The 27,986-nt window shown below is 33.9% G+C and overlaps 1 protein-coding gene across 1 annotated transcript; it reads left to right on the top strand.

The window, feature by feature from the left end:
• Positions 1 to 21: 21 nt before the first annotated feature.
• LOC119078288 (ras-related protein Rap-2a) lies at positions 22 to 27,795 on the top strand. The gene is made up of 4 exons (XM_037185778.1): positions 22 to 777; positions 24,246 to 24,383; positions 26,010 to 26,127; positions 27,539 to 27,795. The coding sequence occupies exons 1-4, from the start codon at positions 643 to 645 to the stop codon at positions 27,694 to 27,696; spliced, it is 549 nt and encodes a 182-aa protein (XP_037041673.1). The 5' UTR covers positions 22 to 642; the 3' UTR covers positions 27,697 to 27,795.
• Positions 27,796 to 27,986: the final 191 nt, after the last annotated feature.

The following is a 27,986-nucleotide window of genomic DNA, read 5'->3' as shown; positions in this document are numbered from 1 at the left end:
CCTAACAAAAACAAACCAAAAAGTCTACTAGTCGTTCGCGAAGTGTCACAGACGTCACAGACGTATAAAATACAAGATGGCCAAAGACAACTTTTTGAACAAAGTAATGTCTTTTATTAGTTAATTTTGTGTTGATTTTACATCGTTTTTATCTCGAAAATAATTGAAAAAAAATTGTGTGTGATTCACGGTATTCATCGAGTGATTGGAAAATGATTTATTTTCACATCTGATGTGTGCTTCGAATGTGTAAAAACTGTCGCGAAATAAACTCTTTTTTTTGTACAACCAATTTGGCTAAGATTTTAAAGTCTCACTGAAAGTATTATAAAAATAGATAAAGAGCAATTTTGTTTATAAAATCATCAGTATTTTGATTGTTTTTTAATGAAAAAAACACACAAATAAGTGCAACATTGGCTGGCTGGTGTTTGAGTTAATTAAAAAATGTGATGAAGACGAAAAGTTGAAATTCTTTTTTTCTCTTATTGTTCAATGTTTTATATTCATAATATCCAACAATAGACGGAATAAGAAAAGAAACAACAACATTTTTGAAGTCCTAAGTGTGTACATATTCGGTATCAGAAAAAGTTTTGAAAGAAATTTCGGTAAAAAAAGTGATTTTAAATTGGAAGAAAAATGCGTGAATTCAAAGTGGTAGTGTTGGGAAGCGGTGGGGTTGGGAAGTCAGCGCTGACGGTACAATTTGTCTCCGGCTGTTTCATTGAAAAATACGATCCGACAATTGAGGATTTTTATCGAAAAGAGATTGAGGTAAGAATTTTGTCTAGAGAAAATGGAATGAAAATATTTTTTTGTCATTTCTGATGTGATTGATTTATAGGCATTGAATTTAGAGTTTTTGATCATTTTGTAAGATTAAAAAAATAAATTCCAATCCGAAACTGTCATCTGAGACACACAAGACCACCCAGATCCGAGGTTCATTACGTACATAGTCATTATACGAATCTATTTTTAAAACTTTCGCCGATTGTATGCTAGATTTTTTTTCGTAGATCATTCTGCAATTGCGATATATAATGTTGAATTGTGATCAATAGTAATAAAATTAAAAATAGTTGGAAACCAGAATCGGAAGGCGACGACGTGTTATCGGATACATTTTTTATGCAAATCGATTAACAATTACTCATCGGAAAATCAAGCGATTCGAATATCCATAAAAATTCGAAGCGCACACGTCTTTAGTTTCCGATGAATTTTCTCAATACAGAAAACTGATGTTCGTTTTAACATCATGACATCAGCGTGCAAATCATGCTTGGGTATCAGTCACAAATCGTTTTGCAGAATTTTAAGAAAATTGAAAGTCTCGTAGAATATGGTTGATAAAATTCGAGGTCGGTTCGGTCGCATAGATGTGTTGCATAATGTGCAAAGAGAAAAATTGTTGATTCAAATTTATTCAACAACAAAAAAATGTGCTAACCGAAGAGACAACATATTTTTACCCAAATAAAGCCCCTCGGTAATTATACCATTTAAACGGATGGTATGCATCCTAAATTATTTATTTTTTTTACAGCATAGCACTTTTATTAACTAGTAATTGCCTGTGTTATAACTCAGTCAATTTACGCAAATAATTTCACAAAATTTTGCAACTTTTTTTTTGTCGCTTTTCCAAATATGGAATTTCTCCACTTGATGGTTAATAAATGCTAAAATAAACCGGTCCATACACCAATGCTATACAATTGCTACATGGCTTTTAATTTCAGTTTTTCAAACAGAATTGATTCTGTGTTGACAAACTATATAAAATAGAAGAGAGAGAAGAAGAAAAAAATCAGCATCATCTTGTGTGACACACCATTTGTTGTGTTGTGTGTTTTTTTTCCTTCTTCTATTTCTTTCATGACACATGAACACCGTTCCCTTTCTCAGTGCGGTAGATTTTATTTTTTCATTCTTCTCTCGTTACGCTTCTTCTACACATTTTTCTTCTACTGTAATGGCTATTTATGACATCGAGTGCAAAGTACTCTATTAGGCTCTAGATGTGTAATTATGACACGAGGCCGTAGGGCTCACACATCGTGAGCTTAATAAAGTACTTTCCACCGACATTCATACAACGTTTTATGCAACAGAGGCATCTAAAGTTGGCAAAGTTTGCACATTATGATACTGAGTTGTATAAATGAAACAAACAAAACCTGTCGCTCATTTGGGGAGCAGAAAAAAACGTCCAAACGTTTAAGCGTTGGTGCTATTGACCGTTGTTCGGGACCTTCTTGACCTAGACACCGACTTCTATTGAATGAATAATCGCTCAAGTGAATGTTATCGCTGTGTTACAAGCATGTAATAGTGTTTAAGGACAATGTGAATTGATTTGTGTTAAGCGTGCGAATGTTTTTCTTCTCTTGTTCAATTAAACATCAGCGTATTCTAGGTCTTAACTCAAATTAATAAGAAATGTTTTTGTGTTGAACGATAGATATTGAGTCGCACAAAATTTTTCTTGTTTGTTTGGAATAAAATGCAATTCAGTCATTTGCTTCGAGCAACAATGGATGACGAAATATTTTTATAATTTTTTTTTTCGTTCAATTCGTGTATTCATGTAGTTGTGTTTAATCATTTAACGGATTTTTGTTTTATTGTTTCTTTTTGTGCTATGAGAGTATTTTTGGGTCATTTAACGTTCTTTATGGAATGAATGAAAAAAAAAATATTAAAAAATAAAATATGATTTGTGGCACTATAACAACGAAGTGCGAAGGAAAGTGATGGTGCTTAAAACTGTAAAATGATTATAACTCAAGCAAACAATAGAGAGTAATATTACCTTACCGCTGCTGAGCTATTGCTCTTATTGTTTACTGGTTTCGTCTTCTATAAGTTTGGTCAAATTGATAGGTACACACGCCGCGATGATGCCTTTTGTGTTAATAATATGATTGCAAGGTTTCGTTATGTATACATTAAACGTAAAAAGTAGAAGTGTTATTTCGTTGGGTTATTGGTTGTTGTTTGCTACAGCAACGATAAAATGGATATTTTTTCGCACAATGATCGTTTATCGACCGAAAAAAAAAATTCTTACAAATTTTCCACCGAACATTTTGCTTATTGTGTGGCACATGACGAGTCACATTTTGTTTTGCATACGGTTTCCTCATGAGACATCACTCAAAAATGTTTCTTGTTATACGCACACAAGTTTTGTTGGTTGTACCTTGCATATACCGTTTTGCTTGTGTTAAAAGAACAACAAATTCTCAGCCCCTGAGTAACAATATTGAACAGAAACAAATGTCTTTACAATACCGTTCAAAGTACACTTTTGTCTCTTCTTTTATTCAATGAGTAAAGACATTAAGCTAAAATTTACGGCTGTGGCCTTTTCAAATTCAGAATCATGACAACGGACATCTCGACTAAACTGATTTTTTCATTCAACACAAAATCTCATGACTCTAAAGTCTCACTCGACGATAACAGGACTTCCGAAACGCTAACAATAATGGGAAGACAGGAACATACGTCAAAAATAACTGTCTGGACAAATCTCCTCCTGCTTTTATATGCGAGAGTTTCAGTTCAAAGCTGATTGGTTTCAGGTTCCTCCGGTTAACTCCTGTGTTCCTTGTTACAAATTAGGTTTTTCTATCGCCTTTGTCATCTTATAATACCAACGCTTAAGACTCTAAAGCTTGGTGTAGTCTCTACTTTTGGTGTTAATTTAATTTAGAGTCGCAGGGACATAAAAACCTCCTTTCAGTGGGGTTCACTTGAGAAAAGAAGAAGAAGAGGGATTCTTTTGAAAAACAGCCTACCAAAATCGAACGCATTTTCCAGTGGAATTTTTTATATGTGACCAGAAATTTATTCGACCCTAGAAGCCAAAACCACTTTCAAAAAAATTCTTCTAATTTTGTGTGGCTGGTCGCTGGTGAAAGAATATCAAAAACCGAAAACTTGCAATTTTCTTACAAGAATTTCTCCAGTTGTACGAGACCTAGGCACATATCAAAAAAAGTCCACTGGAAAATGTCAAATGTCTCCGTTTTCGGTAGGCTGTTTTTCAAGAGAATCCCTCGAAGGAGTCGAAAGGATAAGATATGGGCCCTCTAGTGCTACTTTGTCTTTACCATTGTTGTTCCTAGCATTTGTTTATTGTCTGCATTTACCCAATGGTATCACTACTGTCCCCACACAACAGCAGATCTCCCGTTTCATTCATTAATTTAAGTTCCTACAGTAATTGGACACAATACTTTAGAAACTTCTACAAACAGTCGCATGATACATGGTCGTATACGTGGAAGTGAAGGGTGTAATTTCCCATCCAAAACATACGAAAATGACATAATAATTAAAAACATGTCTGCAACTATTTACAGAATCGTATCAAAGTACATGATTAATATCCTTGCTCAAGTATTTTTTGTAATATATGCGCGAGATAGAGTCCCGTTCAACTGTGTACGTTTGTGTGGCATGCAATTTTACTTCCCTTGCATGCATTTATATTAGCATTAAGCACCGAAACTTCGGTAGTGTACTTCAGCAAGTGGCTCGTTGATGTTTTATTTATGTTTGACGATGAAATACACAGCAACTTTGCTCTAATGTCAACCGTGAACATGAATGTAGTTTCCTCTCATGTTTGTTTATTACATCCAAACAATTTGTTCATTTCAAAATTTTTGACTGAAAAACACACTTTGTGAATTTCGACAATAAACAAAGAGAAGAGAGCAACATCGAAAATTTATATGGAAATTTGAAGAAACTAAAAAAAAAACGACGACGACGAAACAGCAAAAATATGTAGAAAACTAAGTGAAATATGTCCTTGAATGAACTTACTGTCCAAAGCACTCGGTGGCCGCAATATAAGAAATATATTTTTCTTCTAAAATGTTATGTTATTTTATGTCCACTATACACATTCACAGCAAAAAGTTTTTTTTTTTAAATTTACATGCGTGGGATTTCGTTTGTATAAACCAGATTTTAAAAATTGAGTATGCGTTTAATCATTTTTTTTTATTGCCCAATACTCAACACTCTACCAAGAGCCAAAGAGCCAAGACGTCTTATCAAATTCAATTTCAAGTCAATTATTTCAATAAACATGTGTGTATCTTGGAATGTTTTAATTCCAATAAGGTTTTAGCATACAGCTACACTGTGAGCGCTCCGAGCAATGTAGAGGTCGGTACATTGCCAAAAGATTTTTTTTTCGATTTTTGTTTTAATGAATTCTGAATGAATGCGAGTGTTAGATAGAATTCTGATGGGAAGAGCCGATAATTATTATTTATTAATTGACTCTTTTAACTAATATACTCGTCGCCTGTACCCATCACCAATTATTTTCCAAAGAAAACCTGATTGCGGTGTAATCGATCATTTCTTGATAGAAGTCCGTTGCAGTAATTCTTATAACAACTACGAATATAACGAATATGCAGGGACGATTTTTATGAAAACTTTTTCCCTTTTTTCCTAATTTTCGCTACATTTTCACACTTTTGATTAAATTTTTCCCTATTTTCCAGAAAATTGTTTTTGTGAAAATATGGGAAAATTGGAAAAACGTAGGGAAAATTTAGGAAAAATTGCAAAAAGATGGAAAAACATTTTCCTCAAAAAAGTCATTGCTGAATATGTGTGACTGATAATTTCTCATCGGCTTTAGACTCGTATGAATTATTCGGATTTGTGCGCTGGCTGTTAGGTTTCCTAACATTTGGAATTTGAGTTTTGGTGTCATGATAATCTGATTCCTTAAAAAAAGTTTGTTCACCCATTCGTCACCAGTAGCTACACGTATTTAAATATAATCGATTTTCCTGTTTCATCATGCTGATTGCTAGTCAGAGCACATCTCAGAAGAGTTATGAAAATCGTTAAATATTTTTTCGTAATTCAATGACGAAAATGAACTCTTTCTTGTCTGTTTCTAATTTTATATGAGGCTCGTTTGTTTCATCCAAAAGGAGCGTGCGAAAAAAATTCTTATTTCACTGCCTTTGACAAAAATTTCAAAATCTTGTACTTCATTATGCTTAGCACATACAATTTGCTTTATAAAGAGACACTACATTGAGTTCATTGCTTCTTGTTTTCGGCGTTGTCGACTACAGGTGACATACCGATGGGCAGATATTATTTCGTTGACAAAAGATTTTCAAAAAGAAAGTCCTCTGAGGATTTTCCAGTATTTTGAAAGATTTTCCGTGTAGGGCTCAAGTGGTGGCTTTTGGCAAAGAAACCACTGACTGGCCACAAGTTTGATGATTAGTTGAAATTTCATTTCGACTATGATTCGCTAGACTTGTTCGTGTGCAAATCGGTATAGTGTTCTTAGAGCATTGTATCGAGTCACCACTGTCGGCATGGCCTGATGAGAAATGATATTTTTGGATTTTCAACGGACTTCTTCTTCAATTTTCAAGGATTTTCTTCTTTTTATTTAATTTTTTGAGTCTTTTTAAAGGATTTCCTATGAATTTGCGAATTTTCTTGAGTATTTTCCATGAATTTAAGGATTTTCTTTTGACTGAGAGCGATGTTCTACCTGCCCTTTTTCGCCAAAAATTCGCGATGACCTCCGGTTAATGTGGTCTTATATAGTGAAATGTTTGTTAAAGCGAATGAAGGAAAAGATTTTGTAAAAGACGTTTCGATATACTTTACCCAACTGAACTTGTCAACGATTTAATGATTTTGTTTTGATAAGCTTGCCGTTTCCGTTTGTAAAAGGTCAAAGGGAATAGATTTAATGGATAATGATAATAATGCCAATTGTTCCAAAAGCATTTCAATTTTGAGGTGTCTTTATCTTGGCAATAGACAGTCCAGCTTTATTTCGCTACCCATCGACGTGATTTGATGAGTTTTCTACTTTGCATACACATTTTCACAAAAATTCACGCAAGACTAACAATAATAATAATTGTAAGTAAATACATATCGTACTAGGTACGCACGGGATCGCCTGCCGCCTGCTAAACATATGCTTCTAAATGGTTTATCGAATTAGAATTGCATAGCAAGGCGTCGACTATATTAAGTTGTTGTATTTTAAAATCCCCGAGATGATCTTATGATAAACGGTCTTGCAATAATACGAAAATTTGTTGTGTACGTCACTCCATGTTTTGTTGCATGTGTTGTATTATAATACGACACAAAGCGTAAACACTTAAAATTTCTAACTAAATGATGATGTGACTAACACGGTCATTTTGTATGCGCCATAAAATTTCTACGAATTGATTAACATTTTTAACATTCGAATCGATTAATAACGTTAACGGTTGTGTGGTATAGTAATTATGTACCTGTGCTATACCACGGCGTTTGGTTTGTGGCTTATTCATAATTTTTTTTCTTCGTGCAGTCGAATTATACATTCGTTTATATAACATTTGAGTGTTCTGATAATAATATCAAAATGCTAAGATATTAATCAGAGTTTTAAAAATGAAACAATGGAAACATCAGTTCGAAAATTTTTATTCTGTGTTATCATCAACTTGATGTATAACTAAAAATACACACCACAGCAGAATAATGTATCACATATGACTTCGACTTCGTCGTCTTTTTCTTCTTTTTATAAATATTTCGTTCGGTGATATCACACACAGTTCATTTTCATTTAATGTGTATGGAGCGAGGATACATACATATCTCTATCTATGCAAAATAGTACATCAAATAAATTCAAGATGAAACAATATTGTATTTATAATACATATAAACAGGCTAGTTGACTGACAGAGTCAGTGTTGTTGGCTTTGGTACATAATATCATCAGAATATATTGTTTATGACGCGTTACATTTGGTTCTTTTGTTGACAGATGTTAATGAAAATAGTTTAAACTCTGTTGTGTGTATACAACAAACTTGTTATCGATATTTACATAAATTGAATTGATGTTATGGCGGTGATCCATGGAAATGGAATTGCACCTGTTACTTAACACTAGCGCGCAACAACGATATTATGTTTATGGGTCAATTTAAAAAGTTTGTTAAAAAACACACATTCACAAGTCTTATTCCGTTCAAAGTTAATTGCCGCAGTGCTCATTATACTCATTGGCCAAAAATGTGTATTCAACAAGGGATTCTTTTGAAAAACCTCCTTCCAAAATCGGACGCATTTTCCAGTGGACTTTTTTATGTGTATTGGTCCCTAGAAGTCTATACCACTTAAAAAAAATCTTCGAGGCTTGGGTGGTTAGGGGGATGAGATCGAAAACCGAAAACATAGACTTTTATTAAGGAAATTTCTCTATAGGTATACGAAACGGACAAGATCGTGGCGAATAGGATCTTATTGGGTTTAAAATTTCCTCATTGAGAAATGAGTAGTTGAAAAAATTGTAAACTTCTAGAGGTTCCTCTGCAGCGGTAGCTCAGCTTCTTTTCAAATGTACTTTCATCGTTTAATTGCTTATTCTAAATAAATAATAATTTCGATGTATTTTCACATGAAGAACATGTGGTGACTTCACTGTTACGGACAAATCTCCGGAACGAGCTTCCCGATTTCAATCAATATAAAACGAAAATGTAGCTCTTTAAATTCTCTATGAACCTATTGAAGACAGTTTTTGCGAATTTACAGTCTTTGTATCGGTTTCAGGGATTTTCCTTTGAGAAAATAATATTTTTCGACTTTGACCTATTTTTTCCGTCATTTTGGATTCAAATGTCAAAAAATCAATTGCACCAAAAAGAAATTTAGACTTTCTCTATAATTTATCTTTTGGAAGTTGATTGATATTTCTTCTCGTATACGACTGAAAAAAAGTGACATAGCGGCCGCTCACCGGAGAACCATTGAGCTGCCGTCTTGCCCCCAAATCAATTTAAAATCATGAATCGATACGAAACAACCCACAATCATCGTTACAGTCAAAGGCAGTCACTTTTCAGCATAAATTAGCTTCAGCTGTTTTTCAGCTGATCCATACAAACAATCACAACCGTTTATACGTCTTTATACGGTTTTACCACTATCATGCGCGTGCGTGTAGCAGCTTCAACCGTATGAACAAGGAAAACCAGTTTTGATTGTATGTGTGGATCAGCTGAAAAACAGCTGAAGCAAATTTATGCTGAAAATCGACTGCCTTTGACTGTACAACGATTTTGTAAGATACACGATAAAGTTCTTTTTTCAGCCTAACCAGGTCCAATAGTTACACTACCCATGCATATTTGGTCTAATTGCAAAGCTAAGAGCAGCAGCGATAAGAGAAAACAGTCTTTTTGACGTTATCGTTGGATTTACGATGTAAAAAAACGAGGAACCGCTAGAACATCACCAAAATAGTCAAATTTTTCCAATTCCTTCAACTGCTCTATCTCAGTGTGGATGAATTTTAAATCCGAAAAGACCCGAATTGCCCCGACAGTACATTCAATTACCTTTCTAATGACACCACACACGTCCTTTTCAGTTTCATTGTCCTTAGAGAAATTTCAAAAAGTCCACTGGAAAATACGTCCGATTTTGGTAGGCTGTTTTTCAAAACAATCCCTCGAACACCATTAACGATATTGACAGACACACAGCGAAAGAAAGAATATTATTTATGCAATGGGCTTGACGTTGAACAAAAATTAGCATTTCTTCCGCATTTAACTTTTTTAAGAATGACGAATGAAGCATAGTAAATTAAGTAAATAGCGCGAGCACGCAATGTTCTTTATCTTTGCCACATTCGTTTAGCTCAACATTAGATTCGCATTAAAGGCATAAGGACATTACAATTAGGGAAGGTCGTTCCAACAATCGTAACCAATTATGTGGTACTTTTCGAACCGAACATGTAATGCGAACTTTGATAATGACCGATAATAACTGATTCGGTGTTTAATTATGTGCTGCTCACAAATCATTGAGAGGGCGTGATGTGAGTGTGAAGGGTGTGTGATTGTACGAATTAGCATTTCGAAACCATGATTGAAGAATAATATGGGATGCCGTTGGTATAATTAATGGGAATGGAATGGATTTGAAACAATAATGACGTATTATGCAAGTCGTTCGACCACTGTTTCGATCTAAGAGAAAATTTAATTTTTCCTTCGAAGTCTCACATTAATATGCAGTTCAAAAATACCATTTCTCATCCGGCTATGGTGACAGTGCTCTCAGAACAATTTACCATTTTTTTTAGATGAACGCTCTCTGCGACGATTTTTTTTTTAGATAGATCAAAGGTAGAGCATCAGTTTGGCAGGTTGGAGGTTGTGAAGTTGAAATCCTATTCGATTCTAGTACTTCAAAAGAATGTCTCAAACTATATCAATTTGTTCACGAACCAGTCTGGCCAAACATGAAACGAAATTTCAACTCATCACCGAACTTCCTGACTCGTGGCCAGTCTGTGTTAAAGCTATCACAAATCGAAAAAAGCAAAAGGACGTAATTGCTAGCCATCCCGATTTGTATAATCGACTGAATGCACGGCAATTTACCAAATTTTCATTCGTAATTACAGCAATTTAATAGAGTGGTTAGATGTAGAACCGTTTCTTAGGAATCGATAAATAAATATCTTCCAACGAAACATTTCTAATCAATTCAATTGCCTGGGTTGTAGATTGTTACAATGAATTGGTCTTGTGTTTACTTAATTTCTGAATTAATATTTATGTTCTCGACGATCCATGTACTCAAAACTAAATTTTTTATGAAGCTAGTCGACCAGGAAAGATAACGTAAATCATTGTTGACTTGCAGACAATAAAAAGTAATTTCTGTGAAACGTAACTCAGAGTATTGCACAGGTAGGGAAAAAAAGAGTGTACTATCATCGTTGTAGTTGGAATATGTTGTATTAGTGACGTCAATGCTGAAATACCTGTATTATGTATGTATATTTTAGACAGGGCATATTGTATTGCTTGGATATGAGAACAACATAGAAAAAGCAACTTTTTTTTTCGGTTCGATTTTCTCAATTTTAGTAGGAATATTTTTGTTGATCGAACAACCATGTACCATGGCATAAACTTGTTTGTGTTGTTATACACACACGTCGTCGACGACGACGACGACTACACAAAAGCTACTGTTTAATCAAAACCAAAAATATGTTCCATACATTTTGAGTATACACATCATAATGGTACAAAATAAACACCTTCAGATACACACGTATTTAATAAAGACGATCCTATGGTGTGTGATGGGGGGATAAAGGGTTTATTTATAAGAACAAAGGTTAGCAATTAATTATATGCGGTGTTCATTTTACACCGAAAGATCCAACAAGGGAAAACTTATATCTCAAAAAAGTTTTTTCTTTTTATTTTCGGTTCCGAAGATATTTATTTTCGTCACGACAGTGTATATCAAGTGTGTATCATAATAAGTGTCTATCGTGCAGATGTTTCGAAACAGAAATTGTTTCAATGTTAATGTACAGTTGGGGGAAATGTAACTGACCTAATCAATGATTGGTATTTTTTGTGCTGTTTTAATTTCAATATTTCCAATTGGATGTATTTAATATGCACGTACTTAAGGAAATAAGTGGAAAGGCATGAATTTAATTCGAATGCTTGTTATTTCAAAATTATCCTTTAGCATCGTACTTTTCTTTAAAACTCGTGGCGCCAATAATCATATGATTGATGCGAAGAAGAGAGTATATAAGTTCAACAAAACATTGAAAATGTATGTATGGTATGCTGTGTTCGTTTTCTAGTCATTCTAAATGATTCCATGTAAATGATGTAATTGTTTCCTGTTCGTAAGCATTTATTCAACGAAATGTTTATTTACGTTTCAAATGGAATTGATGTGGTATCGATTAGAAACATAAGAAGACGTAAAACAAAACTCTAGAACACTGGAAACACCTACAGATTCGCATACCAACCACACAGTTATAAATTTCTTAAATAGGTGAATTTCGCAGGGGATCGGATCAGGAATTTTAAACCAATAATGGTGAATCTCCCATACACGGAGATCTTTTGAATGAATAACTTGATCATATGTCGTAGTTAACCGGAGTGTATGCCAAGTGTCAGCTCCTTGTGTGATTATCCTTTACCACTTTACCACCTTTATTGAAATACATCGCTCACTGGGTATAGTGAAGTCGGGGACGGAGAACAGAATATTCAATCAGTTAGTAACAATATCAGTTGTTGCTTCCAGCCCCGGTTTAAATCAGATTTTGATCCGACATTTCCTACAATTTTAACCATTTTCTTGGATTATCTCACTAACTCCCAGGACTTATTCGAACGAGTTACGCATTCATAACGACCCTAACAGTTATATTTCCTTGGCTACCATTCAACTTAAAAGCCATAAAAAATTCTCCCCAAACTCCTACATCCTAGACTACATCTCCTTAAATGATATGCTAGCTTAACTGGCAGCCTGTGACATAGATTCGGAAAAGGATTTTATTTCGATAGAAGTTATACGCCTCCACTGAAGAAACTACTTCAACCTTCACATTTTTTGATGTCACTAAACCACTACATGAATAGTGGAAACCGCCTACGACTATCGGTTTTTTAATGACCGATAACACCGAAGGACAACCAACAGCCGATACATTATTTTGATTCAATAATATTGAAACACCAGAGTTCACAAGTTTTTTAGTTTTCTTTTTCAAACTGAAAAGCTAAAGCAACAAATGAGGAATCGTTTCAAATTGTGGTAAGCCACATTCAAAACCATCAAAAAATTAGCGAACATGGAAATGGGGAATCAGTGATTTCCCCCTCAGTTCCGACTCATATTTTTCAGTCGAAGTCACTGGTCCTAATACATTTCCGTCGAAACACATTGGTCACTCTTCCAAAAACAATATCATTCGATTTTGGCACACATTGAAATTCAATGATTGAATGGATAGACTCTTCCGTTTATCGGCTGTATAATCTATCACCATTTTTAAACAAACAAACAACCAAACCAATTCCATGAATATGTCACAGTGTTTCTTATTTATTGTTCATTTGGATATATCTTCTGTTGCACGTAAATAGGTCAATACAAAACCCACCGGCAAAATGGTAAAACCTAAGTTATTTATAGTTTCCCGAAATTGTTTAAGGCTTAAGCGATTACAATTAGGAAATTCTTTGCCGCACTCTATACCGTACCTACCTTTATCTTCTGCTCTTTTTTTCGGGGGGAAATTGAATTTAAAAGACAAAATTACCTACAGGTTTTGCTGATATATATGTAGAATGTTGTGTCAATAGATAAGAATTCGGAATTGGAACCGTTACGATATATTTTTTTCCATTAGGTCTGTGTGTTCATTATAATGTGTTTTGTCAGCGCTTTTGCTATTATTATGGGTGAAATGTGTGTTACCTGTTCTCCGAATATTAATTCAAAGCGCGCACAGCCAAATCACATTATTTATTTCTTATGATTTTCACTCTTTTTATTTGCGTAATTTATTTACCGACAAGTGTATACAATATCTGTCGTTATCGTATAAAAATTCATTATCTGTTCAACCATTCGACTGATTACATTTTCAGTTCGATGTTCGATGCAATCAGTATTGGCCCAAATATTTTTTTTTATTATTACTATTAAACACTTGAAACGATTTTTACATGGGCAAAGTGTATTTGTAGATAAAGATCCCTGGGCGTAATATATATCACACTCATAAGATGCATGGTTTTATTGGAAGACAAGAAAATTATGGATCTCATCGTCAACTCAATCGAATAAAATCTGTTGGTCGGTTAATGATATTAATTATATCGTAACGGCACAATGGGATTCATTAAGGTGAATGAAATACACATGCACGGAGTTTCTTCTTACGATTATAATTTCCATATTATTAATCATTAATGAACGAATGCAAGAGCTTTTCACTTCTTTAATTTGGTTATATTGATTTACATCTCAGATAATATTAGCTAATTTGAAGACTTTTAAAAAGTCATTACAGTCGGAGGCAGTGAAATTTCAGCACTTTCAATTTGACTTCAGCTGCCTTTCAGCTGATCCATACATACAATCAAAACTGTTTATGCTTCAATTTGGTATTGCCAGGGTAGATGTGCCCTTTGTTAATCTTCAGTTTTCTTTAATCAGTCTATACATTTTCTGATACTTAGGAGACCCAGTGCTTTCATGCCAACAAGAATTGGAATTTTTAGCCTGAAAATGTTGCTTTGGCTCAAAACCGTTTAAAAAAATGGTTACAAAATTTTTCGAGATAACCTCGACGAGTCAAAATTCGAAGATGACACTTATTACCACTGGGAAGCTGATTTCACCTACTTCATTCACCCAACTAACCTGATCGAGCCAAAGTTATTTTTCTCGTGAAGTCATGGGTCGAGGTGATTTCACATTACTTCGAAGCAGAATGAACCAAAAATCTTCTAAAAATTTAATTTCGTGCAATTTAGTGCAATTGTGGAATTATAGCGTTCGTTTCTACAGGGAAACAAGTTTACAGAAATCATTTGAGATTTATTGAGAATATCTCGGAATGTCGAATACAAACAAACACTTTTTGGTCATATCTCCCCGAGACGTTATGCCAATGACCTCATATTGGTGTCAAACTACGCGTCTTGTCAATAGCTTTCAGAAAAAAAAAAATTAGTAAAATCGGTTCAGGTTTCGAGAAATAAACTATAATTTTCGAAAATTTGCTAAAAACAAGCAGACATTTTGGGCCACCTACTTAATATAGGGCTTAAACGATGCGTCTGGTCAACAGCTTTCAAGGAAAAAAAAGTTTCGGTTTTCATTTGGTGAAAATATTTCAAAAATTCACAAATTAGGTGGAATTACCCATACTTGTTCATACGATACGGTTGAAGCGCGTGGTAGTGGTAAAACCGCATAAACAGTTTTGATAGTTTGTGTGGATTAGCTGAAAGACAACTGAAGCAAATTCATGCTGAAATTTCACTGCCTCTACCTGTACACTGACTCGAACCGGTGAAAGAGTCGAATAATGGTCTCGGACAATCATGGAGAATTTTTCACGTGTAATTGCTACAAATTGATGTGCACTTTTCGAAAATCTCTCGTGTGACGTAACGTCGATTTGTAATTAAATTTTCTTCGTTTTTATTGTAAATATTTTTGCATTCATTTCGATTTTTAAAATGCCGACGATGCTTGATTGGTGTATTTTATATATATTTTCAATCAAAACAAAAGTTCTTTATCGACACGATATTTGCTTATGTTTTTTTGAAAAGAAAATACTTAGACAGACAAATGATTAAAAAAGGACAAAGAAGCAAGCACAATAGACTGAGAGATTAGTAAATTAAAACAACAGCAACAACAACAACCGAGGCAAAAACAAATCTTTTTTTTTTAATTTATGCCCGCTACTGTATTCAAGTTTGCATCATTTTATCTGTACAAAGCGATGCATCACTAAGGATAAAATTAAATTGCTTCGTAATTTATTTCAATCGAATAAAATGCAAATTGAGAAAAGTCTACGTCATTCCATACTCATGTATTTTGTTGATTCGTTTCGAACATAAGAAGATAGCTCTTGTTTAGAGACTGGTTGGGAAATGTGTGTGTGTTACGCAAAAAATAAAAGTTTGTGGAAGTGTGGAACTATTTTTATTGCAACGTATAAATTCAGGCTGTCTGTTCCACTCAATATATTGTTTTGAAAAAGAAAAGCAGAAAATATTCGGACTAAGAAGATTACCCAAACCTACATTTCCTCATTCTTATTTTCCTCAATAAATGACACACACGAAATGTATCATGACACTGTGGTGTGTTGAATCAACACTGCGGTTGTTGATGCAATAATATTCTTTTTAACGAATGTCTGATAATAATCACTGACAATACAATAAATTTCGTTCGAATTGTTGGGGTATTAAGCATTTTAGCATCATGATGTGGAAATATTAGTAATTTTGAAATTGAAAATAATATCGCGAAAACGACGTAGTGAGGAAACAATTTGATTTATTTAATCTGTTTCAGTTGTTGTGTCATTGTTTGTCAAATGAATATGTTTAAAACGGCTTCCGCAACGCATTACTGGGTTATTTTTAGCTTCGCTTCTTGACTTTACTGCATGATCATTGCAAATTAAAATTCTGTCTAGAATTGAATCTTAATCGTAGCTTTTTCTTATCAATATGTCCGCAATGAACTCAGTCACATCGATATGTTAATCCTTGATCTTGTCATTTTTTTGTTGGTTGACTAACTTTTCAGCATGATGATCTATAGGTTCTTGAAACACTTATTTCTTCTCTGAAATAGTACAAATTTGATTTCATCACAACTCATCGACTCTGTGATTCACAAATTATGACGCAAATTATGATAAGTGTTTAGATTCAGCGTGACAAAAAACAGATTTTCAATTATCAACAGTGACTGATTGTTTCTTCGTAAGCTAAGCAAAGCTCGACAAAGCTTCTTTAATTCATTTTATATTTAAATAAGTTGAAAATCGTATACTTGTAAGATCACAATACTTATTTGAACTAATGCCGACTGTTTGGTCAACCAGATATGTCAGTTTTGTTACGCTTTTTCAATAAATCATTTTGACAGTACGTTCTTCGAAGACGTAGCTACTGAGTGCGAATAACCTCTTTATAATAGTTTGGCTATTCGCACTCAGCGCGAATAGTGTCTTCATCTTTAAGTGGCTACTCGCACTAAGTGCGAAAAGCCAAAGAATTACAAAATAAGTGCAAATACCTTGTCCTAATTGTCGATTGATCGCTACTGTTGGTCAAAGGAGAGTAAGAACACTGAATCTGTATTCAGATTTACAACTATCGAGAATTCGTTAATCTCGCTCGATTAATCGAGAATCTGTTTGACGACACGTGAATGTAGTTCGTAAAAATGGAAAGTCGAACCTGTTTGTATGGAAAGTTTCAGTGATTTTTTCTCAAATATTTTCCCATTTTAACGGTTAAAACTTACTATCAGTCTAATCGGTCTAATCGTAATTAAAAGTAGCTACAGCTACTAACATTAACCGCATACATAAGAAAGCCTGAGTCAGTTCAATATAAGTCTCAGTTTCGATAATCTAATTACTTTTTTTAAACAAATATTCATAACTGTCGAATGTAACACCATTCAAAGACCATTAGTCTCCACCACTTAGTCACTGGTTAATATCAATTGTTTGAATTTTTATTTCCCTTTGTTTTCTTCCATATCATTTTAATGTGTGGCCATTAAATTTGTCGCGATACTCATATTGTTTTGAAACTGATTACAACAGTTTAACTACTGTGAGAGAGCTGTTTGCCCAATCAATTGTTCAATAGCGAATTTACTTAATCATTGTCAAATTTGTACCAAATACGTTCTTTGTCTGATTAAACGAAGACGATTGCCGGCCTTTTTTTCGTATTTATGATAATCATATTTCCACTTGAGCTATGTTTTAGGTCACTGGTCGACATATTATTATTCATTTTGACAGGGAAAAATTCTGAGAAGGATCTGTGCGAAAGAAATCGGTTTTTTATTCGCATTCACATGAAAATATTGTGTGTTGTTGATTTGATTGGAAGCTGAATCGAAATAAAACGTCAGCAATTCTCGCGCATATACCTTTTTGACATTTTTTTCTTTTCTTTTTCTTCTGCTATGTCTCGTTACAATCAATTTTCGTAACATTGACATAAATAAATGTTTTCGGTTTTTTATATTCGAATATAATGCTCAAATTGTCGAACCGTAGAGTCGCAGCAAAATAGTTTTATTATCAAATTGATTACTTTTTTCGGTACATTTTATATTTACATTTATTCAAGGGGCTTGGTCGGTGTACGTTCCCAAAAAGTAAAATAATGTTTGGTTAAAGATTGTGTCTTGGGATATATTTTATGTATTTTAATGTAGAAATTTAAGGTTTGGATTTTCTTTTTGATATTCAATGTCGATATTTAACAATTTTCGTCGCAAACAATAACTTCCATAACTTCTATACCATACAAAGTATAAACTTGGAAGAAACTTCAATAATAATCTAAAATTTCCGTTTATAGTGTGTCATTTTACGTGCAGTAGATTTTTTATATTTCTTTCTTTCCCAGCCATCATTTATATTCATAAATGCAAATATGTTGCACGCACGTTACTTCATCGGATTGAATAAACTTTTTTTTTTTAAATATTCATTTACGAAACTCTTTAATAACACAATGTACTTTAATCGTCCATCGTATGTGCCTGAAAAAATTATAATTTCATTATCAGCTATCCCATGCCGTATAATGTAACTCCGGGGGTATGTTATGGCTACGTTCGAAATGGAAATAAAAATTGATTCTAGAATGAAAAGAACTTGTTATTAAGGAAGCAATTACATTGGAATTGCGCAGCGCCATTCAAGTTGTTTTATGAAAATTATATCACACAAAATTAAGTGAAATGCCACAAAGTTTTCATGCTCGTAATCACATCGATTATAGTTGTTTGAATGTTTGGAATGCAATTTGGACATTTAAATTATTTAATGTTGTTTAATGTTGTTACGAATATAGTCAATGTAAGGTCGGGCGTTAACAAAATGTATACAGAATTCAAGAATGCACATAAAAGAATGTCGATACGACCCCCAGAGCAAATATAAATAAATAGAAAAATTTGTCTAGACACCGTGGCGCAAATCGATTTTATATTTTTTGTAAGATTTCATTTAAATACTTTCCAATACTTAAAATCGTGTAATTCGGAGGGTAAGTTTTTTAGGTGTGTGAATTATGGACTTTTCGTGGCATCGTTTTTGTTTTACGCGTTTTGTTGTTCAGAGTCTGTTATTATACGATATTTCCGAGGATATTTCACAAATTTTTCAGAATTTCAGAATTTTTCATCATTTCGGTAAATTTCGCAAATTTTCGTTGAATTTCACAAACTTCGTTAAATTTCAGTAATTTCGTTAAATTTCACAAATTTCGGTAAACTTCACAGATTTCGTTAAATTTCACAGATTTTGGTAAATTTCACAAACGTCGTTAAATTTCACAGATTTTGGTAAATTTCACAAACGTCGTTAAATTTCACAGATGTCGTCAAATTTCACAAACTTCGTTAAATTTCACAAATTTATATGAGATAGTTTGGTCGCTTGTTTTTATCGTCGATGTTGATTAGAGCAGACAATGTCCTTCGTAAGAGTAGTGAGTCAATGCTCGAAGTAGATCAATTTCAGGTCTTGGAAAATTGTTTCAATTGTCTCTTTAAAGTACACGACAGTGGATGCAAATGCCATGGTTGTTAGGCATATGGGCTTTCCGTTAAAAATGTTTCTCCTACCGTAAATACATTTCCTTAAGTAATAATTGAAAAAACCTGTAAAAGCTAGTAGTCTTAAAGTTGACATAAATATACAGATATAGCGACTAACAACGTAACAACCAAGTCATTTACATCCACCGTCGCGCCCTTTAAAAAAAAACCATTGAATCGCATTGTATTCCAAGACTTGAAAGTGAATTTTGTTCGCGACTATTTAGCACAGATTTTATACCGTAAGTAGTGAATTGTATTATAGATTCAAGTGCGGACGTGTACCTTGCCTCATTTTTCAATTTTCTTTCTACATTTGCCTGCTATTAAACACTTAACTTTTGTAAGGTTGCTGAGCATGTGAATTTTGTTTCTTAATTAGCACATGTCTGGAAGAATATCCACTTAAACCGTAAAAATTAAGAAGAGTCTGTGTATATTACGTTTAAAGGAGTGTATAAAAAGCGTATACCCGACGTTTGAATGTAATTTGTTGCTAATGTAAAAAGCTACTTGAATTTAAAGAGGGACCATAAAATTGGTTTATCAAATGAAATTCTGATCAGACAACGTCCCATAAAATCTTTTTCCATTATCAGAAGACAATCATTCTTCTCGTTCGTATTCGGGACGTTTTGTCGCAAAAGTATAATCAAGATCAAGAAATTTATTGCTCAATCGCTTACTTTCAAATTAAGTTGCCGTGTACCGAAAAGTTTCTGAAATATTAACCAAATGCAGAAGAAAATTGGACGAAAAGTGCAGCAGTTTTTTGTTTCTGAATTTAGGTATTCTGTTTGAACAATCGTTTTGCTGGAGAGGCTAAAAGTATGTTTCAAATCATATTATACAAACAAACAATCCGTAATGTGGCATCACATTTTACTGCATGACTTTTGTGCATTTTTTTTCAGTCGAAAAAAAAAGTTTTTTTTTTCTTTTCCTTTTCTACAAACATGTATGTGTAGAGTGCTGCCTGCTACTTGGTTATAATATATAATATCCAAGTTCAAATACAAAAATCCCAAACACAAATAAAAGAAACGGTATGCAATGTAAATATAGCCAGGAAACGTTTATTGAAAGGATGTTTTTCGAATTTACAATTTTTATTGTTATGTTTTGCAAAACGGAAAATGTTTGGTATGTATATTCAATATTGATATTAGATTATAGACGATTTTCAATATTATACCCCATGTGCCACTTTCCGAGGCACACACACACTGCATTATTATGCTATATCGATTTTGTTATTTTCTTCTCCCGTATTTTTTCTAGTTTCTCGATTTTTTTTTTATTTTTTTTTTATTTTTGCATTTTATTTGTTTGTTTATTTATTTACCGTCAGCATAATTGAAGTTCTTAGTGGAAACTGTTCCATGAGTGTCTGACAATGTGTCTCTGGAGTGGATGTTGCCCTTCGTTATTTATTTGTCCAACTACATAACATACGGTCGCATATGGGATGAGCAAAATAAATTGTAAATTTGAAAAAGGGTCGCGTTGTTCGGTTGGTTTTTATAGCTTTGCAATCGTTGACACGGGTGGAAGAGTAACCACTTTTAAACCGGCGTTGATTAACCTAGATCAATTCTCGTTTTTCATTCCTATAGCCTTTCGAAAATGTAAAAATTTAGTAGGAATTGTGAGGAAGCGTTGTGGTTGAATAGAGTTTGTTTTTACTGACCATGGTAAATTTTCGGTAAATGGCACCTGCATGCACTATTGCTCAAATAATTGTCATCAGCTTAGTAATATATTTCGGTGGGGTAATTGTCGTGAGGCATTATATCGCACTGGCCTAAATGAAATACGTTTCCAAAATTGGCCAAAATTACTGCAAAATTTACATGCTCTGACAGGTGTTATTTACTGAAAATTTACCGAAGTAGGTAAATGCAATCTCTAGTGTTGACACAACGGGATAATTCTAAGAATTTGAATTCAATTCATTCTACTCATTCTACACGTGTTATCGACGTTACTTTACATACATAATCGTGCGTGTCGTAATGGTGTTCTCATGTTGAAGGAATACTTGCAATTCTTTAAGAGTACACTACGAAGACTGACGAGTTTTGTACATTAACACATAATAATACCTAACGTGTCGTGGAGGGTCTAATTTTTGAGTTTTCCTAGTCTAGGCCATACAAATCTGTAAAGCTACGTGCCAATTACCAAAATCAAATTAAAATATTTCTTAATTTGCTCTGTAAATGAATTTAATACAATTCAGTGATTCTGTATGCAATGTTTTTTGAAGGTATTTTATCGCACTAGTTCGACAAAGGATTTGCTAGAGTTTTTATCGCACTAGTGCGAAAAAATCCACTCGTTGCTAACGTCTCACTACGATCATCTTCGATATTTGTTCGATTTTCTTCATTTCATAAAACGTTGTATGCAACACGAATCGTATGCTGGTATATTATCGCATATACCATATACCATCATACGATTCTTGTAACATAAACAACTATTTTTTCAGATGTTTTGTCACAGACAGGTGAAAATAAGTCACTCTCTTGCAAATAAACTTTGAATTAACCCAAGACGTTCGATCCCCGAGTGACAAAATTCACTATAGTTTTGTTTAATTCCGGAGTGAAAATTCCCTGTAGCGTGGCTATTGCTTTTTTGTAGTATATTTGTCTTCGTGAGGATAAATCTTTAGACGATATTCGCAAAAGACGTTGTAAAGTCTCCCTCATTTCACGTTTTATGATGTGTTATCAAATAACTTGAGTAATCTATTTGTTTTTACTGTGCTCCGGGCTTTTTATAGTGGCATGAACACATCAGAAATGTACAGTTCGTTTACCGTGAATGCCAGAGAATATTTTAATACATTTTTGCCTGAACATCAGATAATTTATATCTTTTGCTGTATACAAAAGCTTTCTTGTTCATATAACTTTTCGAAAAAATTTAATGTCGATGTTTAATGATTCATAAAGTCAGCGTTCAGAGGATCTTATAAAATTTGTCCAAGTATATCCGAACGGATGCTGACACGTACAAAGTTAAAAGTATATTTCACACACAACTCAAATTGTGTCCGTATAACATTGCATTGACAATATGAAATGAATTCATTTTGTTTATGTCTAGTCTCGATTGGTCGACTGCATATATAATACAGTATGCAGTTTCATATCTTCTGGTTTTTTGTGTGTTTCAATTTTTCGTATTTTATTTTGTTCAAAGCGTAATGAGGAAGTTACATTAAGATATGGTTGTGTCATTGGTATAATAAACACAGTAGAAATGAATTATTTAAACTTTGGGTTTAATGTGGGATGTGGGATCAGGTCAAAATGTTATTCGGTTCGCGTAATCCCTGACGTTTTACTTCATTTAAATTTTAATTATCACATACCACCAACCATTATAATCGTACATAAATGGCCCAGTATGTGCGCGCAGCATCACACAGCAGCAGAGATAACATTGTATAATTGTAAAAGCAATCACTGCTGGTGGATATGATATTTATTTTATATGAAAGAAAATTAATGCTTGGCACCCCATATGGCTTCACTTTCTAACACAGGCAGCTTTTTGTTTGTGACTGTGCCCCATTTTGTCACTCTTGTTTAAACACCTTTTCATTCGAAAACAAAATCGCTTCTCTCTTCAGCACAATGACGATGCATATAAATTGTAACATGCAATGAGAGTCGGGTGTTCAGAATGCAGAATGCTGTGTGCAAAATGCATGAAAAATGTGAACCATATTGAAAATCTCGTTTCCAAATAATAAAAGGATTCCTGTTTTGTGGGTTGCCAAGGTAACTAAAATATATATTTTACCGACTGGAAAATCATCATCTGCAACAGTGCAATAATAAAAACTTAAAAATTACGATAATTCTATGGTATCGTGCCGAAGTTATGTTGTATTATGTAGCATTATAACGCCATACGGGAAGAGCTGCACAAAGTGTGCACGACATAATAATATAACTTGCTAAACTTTGGATATATATCTGTATGCAATGCATGCACATTGAAATTCAGTCAAATGTAAGAACATCCAAAACCAACTGTGAATGGATTTTCTTTTATGAACCCGTCTGCTCTGGTTCGGGCATAGTTCATTTTTTTTTGTCGTTCAGTTCAACTCCATATTTTTCTAACCCAGAGTCAAATGACGAGAGGAAAATCGCACACAGCCCCCGACTCTGTTAAATGCATTTCCGTTGTACTAAAGGGAAAATATTTCAGGTGGAAATGAACTCTGTGAATTATGATTGTCGCCGTGATGTGGTAAACATTTTTCCTCTTTAGACACCATAATTCAAGAGTTTTTCCTTTTTGTACATCGCTCATCAGGGGAACTGAAGTGTGAGTTAAATTTCTTTTTATGGTTAAACGTACTTACAAGCTCAGCGCTGAGATGCTGGAAACAGACCAAAAAAAAAAATTGTTTTGCTTCGGCATCGTCTTTCTTTTCTTTATTTTGTGTGGAAATTTTTTTCTGGCCTTTTTTATGTACGATGAGTTCTTGTGCAGCTTGACTTCCTGCTGGGAACAATGAAGTTTAATTAACTTTCTTGTGATGCAAATTCAGACCATTATGGAAAACTGTAATTTGATTACAACTTTTTTTTAAAGTTAGACGTACACCACACAGTGATGGTATAAACAATGTGTAAGACGTATAAAAAAAGCACACTGAACTTTAAGACGAAAAATATAGATTACGACCTCGTCGTTATATAAGCCATTTCCGTGTGGATGAATTGAATTTGAACCACCTTAACGCCAGTTAATTAAGAGTAAAGGCGATAATAATTTACCAAATAAAAATCACATCACCACAATTGAGTGGTCAGCGCGCACACGGCACGGCTACACACAAAACAATCAATATTTCCTCAACTTATTAACAATAAAAATGGTTTTGAAAAGAAAACGCTAATTTTGTTTCATTTTTTTATGTTTCATTGCAGGTAGATAATTCGCCTTGTGTATTAGAGATATTGGATACAGCTGGAACGGAGCAATTTGCTTCAATGCGAGACTTGTACATAAAAAATGGCCATGGCTTTATTGTAATGTATTCACTTACAAACCATCAAACATTTCAAGTAAGCACTTTGTTTATAAGTTTGTCTGTAATGTTATACACACGTGTGTGTAACCTACAGATGGATTGTAGTATTTAATGCATATCTATACGTATAAGTTAGACGAGAGGATGGTGAATGGTATATATTTTAATGCATGCCCCCTCCGAAAAGGTAACATTACATGTATGTATGCCCCACACGGAAATCACTCATTACCTTACATTCATTTCCTCCCTAGGGTAAACTTTCCGGTAAGGACATGAATCTTACTGTCAATACCCTATTCTATTCATGAAATCATGACAACAGGTTTTTTCGTATTTGTTCCTCGGGGGGCATACATACATGTAATGATAACTTTTCGGAGGGACATGCATTGAAACAATCAATATATACATGGCCTCCCCCGAGGAAGTTCGTGATACACTCGAGATATTTTGACCCTTTGCCGTTTTGCAACGACATAAAGTTTGTGGCACGAGAAGGAAAAATTGCGACTCGAGTGATTGCTGCCTTCGCTCCGCTCGTGCCACAAACTTCATGTCGTTGCAATACACTTCTTGGTGCTGAAAATATCCCTCGTGTAATCACTTACTTCCGCGTGGGCCATGTAATGTACTATTAGGTATACCTATACCGCACTATCTATGTTGTTGTTTACGAAAACTCGTGTAGCATATTCGTTTTTCTATGTTCAAACAGATTTTCAAGTATGTTAATGTTGAGACGAACGAGAGCGTAAACAAAGTTCGATTGTAATGAGAAATTTATTCAATGAAGTTAAATTGGTATTTCCAGTAATCAATTTCGTGTTATTGCCTCGGATATAGTAGTAGTTCGATATAACCATCGAAAAATGTAATATTATATCGTCGTAAAATGCAATTTGTTCAACGGGCATCTCGTTAATAAGCTCGTTTCGTTGTCATTTCGGAAAAGTTTTTCAATATCCAGTTGATTATGGTCTGTGTCCCATTGCAATGTAATTTCCAGTAATTTCAGAGACAAAGTTGGGATATTTTGTAGTTGAACGGCTTTCAGTTCAATCGATTTAAACTCATTGCAAACTCTTACATTTTCAGAAAATTTGATTTGAAACAAAATCAAAAAGTCCCAACAACGAAACGATACATGTTCCGTAAATGTACTTCCAACTTCCAGGTTTATTTATTCTAGCGGGAATGAATTATCGCATATCGTTGCTCTAACAATTTTTTGTACGTCTACTTATGGACTGTAACTGAATTGTATGTCTTCTAATAATTCAAATAGTTCGTTCCACCGGTGGCAGCGGAACACAAGAAAATATCATCCCGTAACCACCCATATTATGTATGTTCGTGTGGAGCATTCATATTTATCTTTTCTATTTGTCTTAATGCTGTAGAGTAAGATTTATTGCATTTACTTGTGCTACATGACGTAACATACACTTCATGGTCTTTATTCCATCTTTGCTTTTATTATTATGTTTTCAATGTCACTCGATGATATTTCAATTGCGAATAAAAAGAAGAAATTGTGATCGTTGTAAACCGCACTTGTTTAGCTCCAATACAAACATAGTATTGATGGACTTAATGATCATCGGTTTTGATTTTATTGGAATTTGAACTGAAAAATATTTTTTCTTTCTATTTTTAGGATATATCAAATATGAAAAATGTAATTAGTCGTGTGAAAGGGAGCCAACCTGCACCAATACTACTAGTCGCCAATAAGTTGGATTTAGAATGCCAAAGAGAAGTTTCAACAGTAGAAGGTAAATGTCATTTGTCATTCTCTTAACCCAATGAACTATCTTATTTCTCACATATTCGATGCAAACCATTACTTATAGACTTATTTCCACAGCATACCTGTCGAATCTACCATTTTTCCTCGAAATAGGAAGCGTATCACAGTGTGTTAATAAGTAAATTAGATCTCAAAACATGACGTACTACTCCATTTAATCAATTAAAATAGTTGTACCTCTTGGTAAATCTATTACCTCTCACGTTTAAAGTATTTCTGTTTAATTTGAAATCCTAAAATCTTTTACTTCAATATTTCTTAACGATTTGCTATAAAAATAAGAACTAAAGATCGCTTATTATTGCAGCTGTTGTCGATAACAGATTTTTGACAGTCGTTTCTAAAAGCGTGGCCTCGAAGGCTCAGATTGGTCTTCGAAAATTTTGTAGAATGGCATATGATGTCCTTTGTAGACATACATTCGTATGGGACTTTAATGTCTTACGTTACAGTCGTCTTCAGGCTGGGTGAAGCTAGCTATGATACTGAGAAATGCTATTTGGATTTACTGGATATAAACCAGGGTGAAGTTATTTCATCAGAAGAGCGCAAATAATGAAAATTTACCGAAAAAATTGCGGCGCCTCTACAGACCGACGGATGTTTACTGTATATGCTGAGAGTGTTTGGTGTGACTTTCCTACTTAAACTCTAGTCACGGGAAAGTACTTTTCGCAGAGTTAGGCACCAACGCACTCTCAGCTATTACAGTAAAATATCGTTCATGGTACCTCAATACACACTCGATGATATTCTAATTTAATTTCAAATTACAATTTCAACCCAATGAGTAGGTGTGGGACGTTTCAAATAAGATGCAGGCGTCGCCGCTATGTTGTTGAAAAATTTATCGAACTGTCTGAGTCTCGTGGGTAACTTTTGCAGGAATATGTCAGAATATTTGCCACGAATTTTTACTACGAGTTTTACGATAATGTGTAGTAGACTGTGGACAAAATTGAGATAATTTCTTTGTCCGCAAAGCTTCGATATGAAAGTGTTTGCTTAATTTGTCCAAAAAAGTAGTTTCTACGTTTAATATGGACTTTTAAGCCACTAAATCGACGAGGGCTACCAAGGGTATCGTGGTACCAAGGGTGCGCTACAAAAAAAAAATCGACTCAATCTACACAAAGAAAATGGTTTGACAAGATCAAAAACAACTAAAGACTCCATTACATCTGAAGTTTCTTATATCGTCTATATAGTACCATGCGACGTGATTCGAAGGTCTGGTTATTTGGACTAAAGTGTCTTTCCCCACTGAAAGTTGCCATTTGACTCAGTTGTTGATGGCCCGTCCCACTAATCTGTGCTTCTTAGTGTTGAGGCTATCTATTTGACTCTTAATAAGAAACAATTTTCTTTTATTCCAGGAAATGCATTAGCCGAACAGTGGGACTGTCCATTTATCGAAGCGTCGGCCAAAGATAGAATAAATGTGAACGAAGTCTTTGCAACCGTGGTTCGAGAAATGAACATGACATCGGAGAAACGACAAAAGAAAAGCTATTGCTGTTGTACGCTATTATAGAAAAAATATTTTAGGAGCTAACAATTTTTTACATTATGCCCAAAACCTTAAGAGAAAAATAAAATAAAAAAAAAACAAAAAAAAATTGAAGGAGTAAATCAAGTCACGAATGACTACAAATTTATTGAAAGTAAAAAAAAAGTGAAAAAATGAGGAAAAAAACAAACAATTTAATGGAAAAATATAATTTTTAGTAAATTTTTAAACGAAATGGAATGGAAAATGAAATAAAAAATTGTTTAAACAGTGCAGTCCATGTAAAGTTAAAACATTGAAAGAAAAAGTCAAAC

The sequence above is a fragment of the Bradysia coprophila genome, unplaced genomic scaffold, assembly GCF_014529535.1.
Source record: "Bradysia coprophila strain Holo2 unplaced genomic scaffold, BU_Bcop_v1 contig_248, whole genome shotgun sequence".
NCBI lineage: Eukaryota > Metazoa > Arthropoda > Insecta > Diptera > Sciaridae > Bradysia > Bradysia coprophila.
This window is presented reverse-complemented; position numbering and strand designations above follow the sequence as displayed.

Excerpts from the sequence above, each read along its gene's own strand:
- LOC119078288 (XM_037185778.1), top strand. The coding sequence starts at position 643 with ATGCGTGAATTCAAAGTGGTAGTGTTGGGAAGCGGTGGGGTTGGGAAG. Across the intron at positions 778-24,245 it reads TTTATCGAAAAGAGATTGAG|GTAGATAATTCGCCTTGTGT; the intron begins GTAAGAATTTTG and ends GTTTCATTGCAG. Across the intron at positions 24,384-26,009 it reads CAAACCATCAAACATTTCAA|GATATATCAAATATGAAAAA; the intron begins GTAAGCACTTTG and ends TTCTATTTTTAG.